General features: G+C 28.6%; 3 protein-coding genes across 4 annotated transcripts; 1 reads left to right on the forward strand and 2 right to left on the reverse strand.

Annotated features, from left to right (window-relative positions):
* Positions 1 to 1415: 1415 nt before the first annotated feature.
* Positions 1416 to 2050, reverse strand: LOC100169200 (guanine nucleotide exchange factor MSS4 homolog). Its single transcript, XM_001943202.4, is given in 3 exon segments — positions 1416 to 1718; positions 1720 to 1745; positions 1807 to 2050. Coding segments are annotated over 3 exon segments (387 nt in total). The 5' UTR covers positions 1948 to 2050; the 3' UTR covers positions 1416 to 1498.
* Positions 2051 to 2497: 447 nt separating this feature from the next.
* On the forward strand, positions 2498 to 4137 carry LOC100165125 (calcineurin B homologous protein 1). The gene is given in 4 exon segments (NM_001293326.1): positions 2498 to 2773; positions 3248 to 3517; positions 3596 to 3689; positions 3753 to 4137. Coding segments are annotated over 4 exon segments (576 nt in total). The 5' UTR covers positions 2498 to 2706; the 3' UTR covers positions 3898 to 4137.
* LOC100167157 (protein transport protein Sec23A) lies at positions 4029 to 8942 on the reverse strand. 2 transcript variants are annotated; one of them, XM_001943372.5, is made up of 17 exons: positions 8791 to 8942; positions 7569 to 7721; positions 7373 to 7503; positions 7217 to 7303; positions 6977 to 7132; positions 6710 to 6888; positions 6509 to 6653; positions 6172 to 6446; positions 5967 to 6109; positions 5740 to 5891; positions 5561 to 5667; positions 5340 to 5493; positions 5113 to 5264; positions 4869 to 5043; positions 4601 to 4756; positions 4451 to 4516; positions 4029 to 4387 (listed from the first exon to the last, which is right to left on the reverse strand). In XM_001943372.5, exons 2-17 carry the CDS (start codon positions 7714 to 7716, stop codon positions 4298 to 4300), a joined length of 2316 nt encoding a protein of 771 aa, XP_001943407.1. In that variant the 5' UTR covers positions 7717 to 7721; positions 8791 to 8942; the 3' UTR covers positions 4029 to 4297. The 2 variants fall into 2 exon arrangements, with proteins under 2 accessions (XP_001943407.1, XP_008185132.1); XM_008186910.3 differs by having other exon boundaries at positions 8779 to 8938.
* Between the last annotated feature and the right edge of the window lie 3971 nt (positions 8943 to 12913).

Genomic DNA, 12913 nt, shown 5'->3' on the forward strand with positions numbered 1-12913 from the left:
TAAAAATTTGAATTTCAAACGATCATAAAAATTTAATTTGACTTTCTTATAGATATTTTTTGTTTGATAAAGGTAGATAATCTTATAAGGAATCTTGTATTACATTTTCATATCTTAGATTTAAAAAGAAAAATTTTTATGAATTTCTAACTCGAAATAATTTGCAAATTTTCCATATTTTGTTATTTTTTGAACCTTAAATGCTTATAAAAAAAACTGTGACTAACGATTTTTAATATTTTTCATCTGCCTTTGAAACAATATACTAGGAGCCTTCTATTAAATTTTCAAGCTTTTTTATCCAATAAATAAAATTTTATTGATATTTTTAGAAAAAAAACTAAAAAAAAATGGAAAATGAAAATGTCCGTAAAGAGCTCAAAATAAATCAAAATATTTTGAAAATGTTATGGTGTATAGAAAATGTTAAGATTACATTCAGTCAAAATTTCATGTATCTACGGTCATTTTTTTTAAAGTTACACCAAAAACCAAATTAAATTTTGTGAAAAATCGATTTTGCGTAAAAATTCCCGTTTTTCCTTAATTTTTCTTTTGTTTTTCCGGGCGCTTTTGAAAACTACTGGGAAATTTAAATTTTGACCTCGCCAATGCACCAACGATATTGACTTTCTGATCGAACAAGATACTGAAGTTGAAAATCGTAGCATTATTTCGACTACTTATCGTGTACACAGACACAAAAAAAATAAAATAAAAAAACACATCATCGTAAAATCAATACATTCATCGTTCCACTCAGAATCTAAAAAAAAAATAAATAATAATTGGATGTTAACCTAAAAAACAATTGGAGACAAAGTAACTTTTGCATCCCCTAGTTGTGCCAATGATCTAGTTCTATATCCAATTTATAAAATTCATAATTTCTTATTTCAATATTAAATGTATTATGTGCTAGAATGGTCAACCACTTATTACAATTTATTTAAATCCAAATTATAGGTAACCATCAAGTATTATTGGATACTATACTCTATTCTAAATAAGAACAGGCTTTGGTGGCGATCAGTTTTTGTTCCACGACGATCAGACGCCGTCCCACTACGGCAGAGCTACAGGCACTGCCACGGAAACAAAACCACGCCCATATGCACAACTCGGTCGCGGAAGCCTGTTCTTATTTGGAACAGAGTATAAGTGTAGTGTGTATGAAATGATATTTTTATCTAAAATCACATTATAATAACATGCTGATGACCACTGTTATTTGTGAATTATGTTGTGTGTGCAATTTTAATTTCTTACAAATTGACTCTTAGAATGTTAGTCAATAATCACTGCAAACACAAAAAATTGTACCACCTTTAAGTTAGAATAAATCACATGAATACTGTTTAATAAATAAATAATAAAAATGTTGGTATTATAAATAATATAATTAATTTAAAAAATACATTTTTAAGTTTTTTACTTTTAATCTATAAATATTATAATAAAATTAGAATGTTTCAAGTATTTACAATTTGATCAAATATCACGAATCTTCAGTGTGTTTCACTCTTGACAGTGCTACATAAGATTGCTTAGTGTTATCGTCATACCATCCAATTGGTCCAATTTCACAGTCAGCACATATAAGATATTTAATGCCAGATTCAACAGTCTTTGAAAATCCAATATTATCAAACATATACATATCTGGAACCATCCAGTAATCCGCCAATAGTTCGCATTCAACAGCCTCACAATTTTTTTTTTTGAGACATGTGTGGAAGATTGAACTACAAAATAAAAATAATTATTAGAAAATTTACTAAAAAGTAAATTTACATGACAAATTACTTCGATTCTTAAATGCTTTCCCATTGTAGATGACAAAATCTTGGATGGGCATTTTGTGCAATACACAGTGTGTTTGTTCTTTTCTTCAATAATCAGATGATTAAAGTTATTTTTAACATCAATTGTATTATCATCAGTCATCTTAATGAGCAAGCTATTTTACATTAATAATATTAATAAAGTAAAGTGTGAATAATTTATAAAATATTAACTAATTATACTGAAATTGGAAATCATTCTTATCAGATTATCACTGATTTATTATGCGGTTCTTTAGTTTTGATAAAAATATAGATAAACGAGGATCAGGCTTGTAACCCTTTGGGCTTAGATCAGAGAACATACAATTTACTTCTATGTTTAGATCACGTATTCTACGTATTTAAATTGTATATAAACTTCACGTATTCTGTGACCTAGCTCATGGTTAATATAATATTAACTGTGATCTAATAAATATATCAATAATTAATATGAGCGCCTATTCTACCGTATACCTTTTGATCTGCTTATCACGGATCTTCATGTTTGTAACCACGAACTATATGTAGTAGTTCGTGTTTATAACTACGAAGGACTAATAGTAACCATAGATAATATAGAATTTATTATTTACCAAACCCATGAAATACATGCTAAATGTGATAATTATGGGATAGATAATTATGATAAAATGAAACATAATAGAGTTGTAGTTTAGCGTTAAGATCAAAGTACCAAACTGCAACTAGTAGCATGAAATTATATATTATATGCATTTGATTGTAATGGTTTTGAAGTATGTTTTACATTACGCTCGGTGTTATTTTAAGGTCAAGGATATGAGTTCCACAGAAATTTTATTTACTCAATAATTTACAATTTTTTTTTTTTATTTTGAACGTTGATATTATTTTGAAAATGGGTAACCGATCATCGTTGCTTTTGCGAAAAGAAGAAATTGCTCAAATTAGAAATGAAACTGGATGTAAGTATTAAGTTGCCAAATGTTATTATGATTTTACTGACTTAACTATGCATGATCTTTTTAAATTTTAAGTATTTCTAGATCTACGCAGAAAACAATTAAAGTTTCAATGAATTAACCTAGTATTTTTTTTAAGATCATTTACATTTATTTCTATTAATATTAAGTAAAAATAGAAAGCTAGCTTTGATGACATTGACAAACTAGTTTTTATTTTATAAGTGATAATTGAAAAATTTGTTGATTACACCATGACACATTGACAATAAAATTATCAACTCTTTTTAGATGTTAATTGTTAGTGAAAAAAAGTTTTATTTGCATTATAATTTATGACTAATATTATTACTATTAGTTTTTAAATACATTTTTTTGTTCTAATACTTTTTGTATTATGTCGAGCTGAAAATCTACGATTCAGATTAACAATTTGATCCATACCATGAAACTAATTTTAATACAATTATCTTACAGTCACTGCAAATCAAATAGAACGTCTTTACAGTAGGTTTACCAGTTTGGATAGAGGCGATTTGGGTACGCTCAGTAGGGAAGATTTACTGCGTATTCCAGAGTTGGCAATAAATCCTTTAGGTGAAAGAATCGTTGATTTATTCCACGCAGACTTTGGGAATAATTGTGATCGTATTAATTTCTTACAATTCATGAGAGGGCTGTCTAAATTTAGACCAATTCGACCGAATAAACCAAACAAACAAAACAATAGAATGGAGAAAGTAAAATGTAATCATTAATTATTAGCGATAAACTCACGCCTCATAGAGCAAAATTTGTATTAATATATCATTAATATAATTTTAGTTGCTTTTGATATGTATGATGTTGATAATGATGGAATGATATCAAAGGATGAACTTTTGGTTATTTTACATATGATGGTTGGTGCCAACATAAGGTAAACATTTTAATGATTTGTATGTTTTTTTTTCAGATTCTATAATTGTAATATTTTTTTTAGTGAAGAACAGTTGTCTATAATAGCGGATAAGACAATTTCTGAGGCAGACGTAGATGAAGATGGTTTAATTTCATTTGATGAATTTAGTAAAACATTTGAAAAGTCTGATATTGAACATAAAATGTCAATTAGATTTTTAAACTAATCAAACATGCCTATTATCAACAGATCATTCCGCTCATATTATTATGTTCTTTTAATTTTTTTAATTGTTCTAGGTACACAGCATTAATTTTAATAATTAGAGAGAACTTAATATTTCAATCCAAAGACCAATATTTTAATAATTTTTATTCTTTTATTACTAATAGAGTAGATTTATGCAAAAAAATTTTGAATATAATATAATATTTTAATATAATATATAATTTTTATAATTTACAAATTTGTCTTTGATGTATTTATCCAACAGAGAAAAACAACTGTTTTTGACACAAACAATTATGTATGAGTATAAAACATTTTGAAAAATGATCTAATTTTCAATTATCGAATAAATAAATAATAATAATAAAAATAACAGTACATTGAATAAAGAATACTTTCTATGCATTGGATGAGACAGCTAGCTTTTTCAAATGTTCCATAAACAGTTGCAAGCTTACATCATCTGTCAAAACTGGTGCTCCACCATCCTGAAATTAAAAATTGACTTCACATCTATAATATACAATTATAAAAACTAATTCAATACTTACACCTCCATAAGCATACATATTATTATGTGTTTGAGATGGATTAACTTTGCATAGTAAAAATCTTGCCTGAAAATAAAAATGTTATTATCAGTTAATTATAATTATCAGTAACAATATGTTTGTGACACTAAAATTGTTCAAATAATTTACCTGACTACCACCTTGTTCTGTGTCAATATACCGAGGCATTGGGAATCGAGTTTTGAGGATTTCTTGAGCATCATCAACAGGAGCTTGAAGCAACTGTTTGAAGTTACTATACTCTGGCCTATTTTGATAATCCATAGCTCTCCATTGAGCAATAGTCTAAATTATAAATTATTATCTTATTCAAATATTATTTTATTATAAGGACTGTAAAAAACTAAATAAGTAAAATGTGTATTTTTTAATAAAAAAAATATATATATTAACTCACTTCTCCGTGGAATATCAAAATATGGAAAAATGTGTCCATCAATAATATTTTGTCGGGTTGAATACTGCTGGTATCCAAAAGTACAGGTTCTGGCCTACCATTAAAACTATAGCTATACAGAATTGGTTGTATCATGATTAAGCTCTGTGTAACATCTTCACGCATCAACATGTGTCTAAAACAGAAACATATAATTATTATTTATGGATAGTTTTTTAAATGTTTCTTTAAAATTAAAATTCACCTATAATATGATGTTTCATCAGGACTATTGTTAAAAACTTGTAGAAATTGAGACCTTCTTAAATGATACATGAACTGTGGATATAAACTGAAGTTTTCTGGCAATCGGAAACTATTTGGATCATCTTTTTGGTAGTCACCAAATTTCTGACACTATTCAAATTAACAACAATAAAAGTTAATTTTTGTTCATATCATATAAGAAATAAACGTGTAAATATTTATTACCAAGCGTATAAGCGTACGATCAGCCCACCGCATAACATCTGGACTATCTTCAGTTTCAGCACGGTTCACTACCATACGAGCCATTAGAACTGCAGATGCCTCTTGATCAAATGCTGCACTAACATGCATCATATTTTGCACAGGGTCTGCCCAACTAAAAAACAAAACTCATAAGTATTAGTATAAAATTAAATTAGTTTTGTATACAAACAAATACATACTTCCTAGCTAACGTGGTGACTCTTATTCGTTTATAGCCACTGGAATGTTGGTACTGAGTAATAAACTGAATGCAACCACGTCCTCCCTGAGGTATAGGTGATCCATGCTAAAAAGAAGAATACCGATAAATATATAAATTGTATATTTGTGTCTTCAAAATGGTTTAACGATTATTTACTTGATTGACAATTTCGAAGAAAAATGCACATGTTGTGTTAGGCATCAAGCTACACATTTTCCATTGACATGTACCACCCAAACCTAAGTCACAGTCAGATACACATGGGTTTTTGATACTTAATGATACACATGGACCTATTGCACCCATAACTAAATAAAAATAATCATTAAAATAATTGATGTCATTGAATTATAATAGGGTCACAGTATACAAAGACACTTTACTTTTCAATTCTCTAGATGTTTTTACTTCCACAGTAGCATTAAATGCCATTTTTAAATTGTTTTCATGATCTCGCGCCAATACTCTTTGGAACGTTTGCTTGAATAAAGATGAATTGAATGAATCACCCATTACCATATGGCCACTAAAATTAAAATTAAAATAGAAATAGAAATCTTAATTGAAATTTTCATGAAAATAACAAACCCAGTAGTATTACAACATTGCTTCATTTCCATCAAACCAGTTTGATCTAAAGCACACGCATAGATATCAATTGTATGTCCATTGGTTGCAGCACGAACTGCCAAGGTATCGTAATGCTTAGTTGCTTTTTTCATATATGGAGCATTATCTTTCATTATTTGGTCGTGTGAACGAATTGTATCAGATAACTTTTCATTAACTACGTGACCTGGCCCTTGGGAACATGCTCCACCAACAAACAACATTACACGTGCACCAGTTTGTGGGTATGTAGACTGTAAAAATTACTATATATATTTCAAAATATTGTAATATAATTGAAGTAATTAGTGATTACCTCCAATAAGCTAACAGCAATTGATAACGCCATTCCTGTGCTCCTTAATGGTCTCATTCCTTGTGGAACAGGCCATGGATCTTTTAAAAGCTCATTTAATAAGTCTGACATACTCACATCACAATTTTGAACCGGTTGTATAAATCTATAAAAATATTTACATCAGAACAAATAAAAATAATAATTTTACTTAGGAAATACCTGTTTGCTGGTACATTAACTTGTTGTTGTTGTGCTTGCTGTTGGGGTACACCAGCTTGTGCAGCTGGAGCAGCATATTTTCCAATTCCTAATATATCTTGAATTTGTTTTGGTGGTAAGTCTTTAGTACCTCTAAACACGTATGACTTAGAAATACCTTCACAACCCAATTCGTGGACCTAAATAGGTATGTAAATATTAATTGTTTATAGACACATACAGTAGATTCATTAAATACATTTTACAGTTAAATACTATATTTCATACCTGAACAACGTTTCCAAATGTGATTAATCCAACAAGAGCATTTGGTGGTAATAAACTAAGAGACATTTGTAAGGAGTCTTTAAGAGCGCCAAGTTCTTCATCATCCATACAAGTATCCACAACAAATAAAAATATAGGTGGCATGGTTTTAGCTCTCTAAATCAAGTATAAAATTGAATAAAAAATATTATAAATCTTAATTTGTACCTATCACTCAACAACAAATATTTAAAACATTACCGTTATTGAGTATTCAATGGTAGAAAATGCTGGAATAAGTTCAGCTGGTTGGTGTTGATCTGAAATTGCTCCATATTGAGGGGGAAACTAAATAAATGTAAATATGTAATTATTATAAATTTAAATAATAACTGAGACAATAGTAGTAATACTTACAGAATTACATTGAAAACAAAAATTACATATCCACATTTTTCCTCTATAATCCACTTGACACAAAGGATTCAAAATTGCTCGACAAGTATTACGTGTACATAGTACAGGATCATACTGTATTGGAGGTAAATCTATTCTTGAATAAATAAAATGTTAGAAATAAATTGATCAATTTTATAATAAATTCTATACTGACCCGGTCTTTCTTTCAATGGCTGGTAAAGACAACCTACTGGTACAACAAGACGAGTTGCTTCTAATCTACTAGCTGGCCAAACATTCCACGACAAGCGAACACCGTCACGCTCTTCATTTTGCTCAATAAATTCTTCGTACGTTGACATGTTTACTAAAATTAGAACAAATATATTAATATATTAATGTTAAGAATTTATGCAAATGCCAATAGCAGAGCTCTATTATCGTTGGAATCACTTTTTAGCTCTTATAAAATAATAATTGATGATACCAACTTTTATTTAACCCTTTCACTGCTATACTATTCATCCACTGCAACCCGTGTATACTACAATAAACTTTAATTTTTTTAATTTTTATTTTGAGATCTATATGATCTAATAAGGTAATGCGAGCAAAGGTTTCCAAAACTTATACAGTTACAGGCAAATGAAAATAAAATAAGATACAGGGACGTAATGGTATGTCTGAAGCAGTGAAAGGGTTAATAAAAAAATGTTAAGTTTGACGCGTTAATCTTCATATTATTTAATTTAGTATAAGGTATACGAAAAAACCGTGGTAGTTTATTATCTATATATATTTACACTATAAATTATGTAGGCTTAGATTTAAAATAAAAATATTAAATAACTTAATTATAGGTTATTGGTACAAATAATTTTAATTTTATTATCAGTTTGTATGAAAATAAATTGTGATTTTAATTAGTTGTTTCTTTTATTATTCTAACAAATCGGAACTCACTGTATTCATACTAAATTATTAATTTGAATTTTTAATAATAGAGCAGTCAGTATTATTTACTTTTAACATAAGCTCATCTCTCATATAAAAATGTCTGAAATGACTTATGAACAGCAAATCGTTTATAATACTTTTATATTATATTATTTAATATTATAAATAAATATAAATTAAGTTCAGCAGAAACATGTTAATAAGAACAGGATAATTTATTATCAAAATAATTTTAATTGATTTTTAAACTATCAAAATAAATTAACTAAGAGAAAATCATATTCATATAATATTAAAGACAATTTAAATGCAGTATGAAATTCAAACAGGTACTACAGACACTTATTAATATTAATTAACACCAAAAAGATGCCCTACAAATTTAAAATCTAATAATCGCGAGTTAATTTTTAAGAAATGTTTGATAAAATGTAAACATAGTAAAACTGTAGTATATTTTATATTACATTTTAATTTACCTTAACGACACGTCAATGAGCTGATTTTCATTACTTGTTCATTAACTTTAAAATTTTGTAAAGTATTTAGCTTAGCAATTTAATATTAATTTATTAAAAAAAAAGATAGAAACTAAAAACACTTTCCGAAAAGGAAGAACACGTCACTGGTCACTGGTAGATAGGCTGTGGCCTTATGATAAGAAACCATGGTAAGTGGTAACTCGCATAACAAGCCACAAGAATCGGTCTGGTAACGACATTCTGGCGGGGGTCGGGGGAAGGCCACCAAAAGGTTCCTCACACTGGGGACACAATGGTTTCAGCGCTGCCGGTGGTGTCATTTGGCTTCACATTTTGAATCTTTTATCAATCTACAGTATAATCACCTTAGATCATATAAGATTATATTATCTATGATAATCACCTCTATAACGTGATACCCGCATGTGTTGTCACCGTCTTACAAGTGCGTAACATGGCAAATTTTACGGTCAGCAAAACACGTGTAGCTCCGTTAATTTAAAAATTAGAGTGAATATACCTCTTATAAAATCTAAAGATAAGATTATTATCTAGGTAACTTCATATGCTTTTTAGTATATTTTAATTATAACGCGAGTTATGAGTATTTTAAAATTGTAAATTTTTTACATCATACCACAAATTTGATAACACATATCAAACATCTTTAATCGTGGTTTTGTTTACAAAGTAGTTCTCTGAAAAATGTTATTTTGCCGGTTGCCATACAAAGAGTGCAGCAGCTACTGTAGTGGGGGTAACAACTAGCAACCCAACGTGAATATAATATAAATATACCTACCTACTCGTTTTTCATAATTCGTAACATGGGATTCGATAGTCGATACCGTGATTTTCTGTTTTTGTCCAACACACGCGCGACATAGTATTTTAAACTTTTTTTTTGCCAAATATTCCAATTGATCTATTGAAGTGATAAGATTTCTGAAAACAGATTTGAATTTGTCGTCAAGTTTACTTGAAATCGACTGTCCCACATTTTTGATTTTTTGATTTTAACTTCTACAAAAATTGAAGTAGCAGAATTTTAGATTCTGAGTGGAACAATGAATGTATTGATTTTACAATGATGTGTGTTTTTTTTTTTTTTGTGTCTGTCATCACCTTTTAGGACAGTAAAAGTGCTTGGATTTTCTTCAACAGTACCTTTTCTGATAGAAAAGTGAATCTAGTTGGTACTTTGGGGGGTCAAAAGTAAAATTTTTCCAATAGTTTTCAAAAGCGCCGTGAAAAACAAAAGATAAATTAAGGAAAAACGGGAATTTTTACGCAAAATCTGTTTTCGAGAAAATTGATTTTGGTTTTTGGTGTAACTTTAAAACGAATGACTGTAGATACATGAAATTTTCACTGATTGTTTATATTTCTATTTTCTATACATGATAAAATTTTCAAAATATTTTGATTTATTTTGAGCTGTTTACGGGCAATTTCAGTTTCCGATTTAATTAGTTTTTATTTCTATGAATGGCAATAAAACATTATTTGTTGAGAAAAAATACTTGAAATTTTAATACAAGGCTCCTATTATATATTATTACAATGAGATTTGAAAAATATTAAAAATCCTTAGTCACAGTTTTTTTTTATTAGCATTTAAAGTTCAAAAATTGACAAAATATATAAAAATCACGAAAATTTGCAAATTATTTTGAGTTAATAATTCGTAAACATTTTTCTTTTTAGAACTAAGATTTTAAAATGTAATACAAGATTCCTTACAGGATAATCTACCTTTATCAAAAAAAAAAATGTCTATAAGAAACTCAAATTAAATTTTTATGAGCGTTTGAAATTCATATTTTTACAACATTTGATATTCACTCGATTTCTTACGTAACGATTTTCTTATTTTATTGTAATTGTAAATACTGTAAATACTTGAAAATTTCACTTAATGTTTATATTAGAATTTTCTATACACGATAAAAATTTGAAAATAACTTGACTCTTTTTGAGCTGCTTACGGACATTGTCATTTTTCAATTTTTTAAATTTTTTTTTCTATAAATATCAATAAAATTTTATTTGTTTGGTAAAAATGCGTGAAAATTTTATGCAAGGCTCCTGATATATTGTTACTATAGCAGTTGAAAAATATTAAAAATACATAGGCACAATTATTTTTTATAAGCATTTGAAGTTGAAATTTTGACAAAATTTATCAAATTTAAAATTGAATAATTATTTTGTAGTTAAAAAATTATAACATACTATTATAATATACTTTTATATCTAAGGATTGAAAATTTAAAACAAGATTCCACGTAAATATTTAATTCTGTTACCAAAAATTCTAAGAAATACATAAGCACAGTTTATTTTTATAGTCATTTTAAGTTCGAATTTGGACGAAATTACATATTAAAAACCTAGGATAACTATTTTAGTTATTTTGTTGTGATTGTATAATATTATTCGTGGGTAGGTACTTGAAACTTCTAAAGTATACTATTATATATCTATGTTAGTACCACGGTTTGTTGTTGATGTATAACGCGTTACCTAATGGATATTATGATATGATTAATTTGAAAATTATTAATAATACTATAGATAAGTATACCTAAATATGTATGTCTAATATCTATAGACTGACATACCGTCTCCGCTCAGAATCGTTTTTCTTATATAGTGATATTATATCATTGAATTCAAATTTAATACTAACCATTATACAGTGACCCACTTGTAACCTACCGTATAGCAGAGTGACATCCACTTACCCACCTTTTTCTTTTTAAAGTTTATTATTTCATATAAAATTATTTTATCTCAAATTTTTTATTTGGAAAGTTATATACCGAATAAACTATATAAAACATTAGATTTTTAAAAAACATGGTTTCCTTAATAGAAAACCATAAAAAATACTTTTTTGATGATTATTTTTATGATGTTTGGAAATATGAAATTCGATTTTGACTATCGTGCTTACTTTTAACGTTATAAAAACTAAACTAAAATATATATAAAACAATTTAATGACTTACATACGTTATTATTTCATTAAGATTAAGTTATTAAATACCAATATATAAAAAATTTTAAAAACTTTAAGCGTTTATTTTCAAAGAAATTAGTGAGATGGGTGAGCTTGGTTCTGTTGGCACAGTTTATCAATATTGGGTTCTAATTTAATTAAATACAATCTTAAATCATCTTCAGCATTTAACTTATTTCTATATTTACATTTAACATAAGTTAAACTTGAAAAACTTCTTTCACATAAATAAGTGGTGGAAAATCCAACAAGAAATTTGACAGCAATGCTAGACAGTTCTTTTTGTTCCTCTCCAACAATAACGACACGTTCGCGATAACGATGCATTATTTTATATCCGAACGTAGACGCGCCACGCGCATGACACCTAGCACTTAACGTCGCGCTTTTATAATTTATTATATGTTCTACTGTCTCCTATACTCAACTTGGTATGACAATAGCCACGTTTACTCAATCAATGATGAATGAAACGGTTAGATACGCCATACGGTATCGTTTTAATTTAAAATTTACAAATGTTACCTTGGATTTTAGAATTTTTTTTCTCTATACTCTGTCCAAAATGAGATCGGACCCCTCGGCGGCCAAGTTGTGCGCATGGGTGTGGCTTTGTTCCGTGGCAGTGCCCAACGCGTCGCCGTAGTGGGGATGGCGTCTGACCATATGTCTGACCGCCGCCCGACGAAAACTGGTCGCCGCCGAGGTCCGATCTCATTTTGAACAGAGTATATTTTAATTTAAAGGTTTGATGGCCAGACTTGTACCCCTTAAAAAATTTGGAGTACCCCCAAGGGGTACCCGTACCACAGTTTGAGAAACACTGCATTAGATAGTGCCTGAATAAATATCACGGACTAAGATATAATATATCTTAGTCCGTGATAAATATTGATGACATGAACCACGGACTGGAAACGAGCAGCTTATCAGTAGCCACCACAATTGTGTTGCCATATTGTTCAACCTTAGATCATATACAATGGATAGAGTCATACGAACAATTTATGAAGCCAACATAACTGTAGGACCTCAGTGATATGCGCATGCGCTTGGTCTCTTATCATTAATGTTTGGCGCAGTGCTGCAGACGCG

This window comes from Acyrthosiphon pisum, chromosome A1 (assembly GCF_005508785.2).
Source record: "Acyrthosiphon pisum isolate AL4f chromosome A1, pea_aphid_22Mar2018_4r6ur, whole genome shotgun sequence".
NCBI classification, from domain to species: domain Eukaryota; kingdom Metazoa; phylum Arthropoda; class Insecta; order Hemiptera; family Aphididae; genus Acyrthosiphon; species Acyrthosiphon pisum.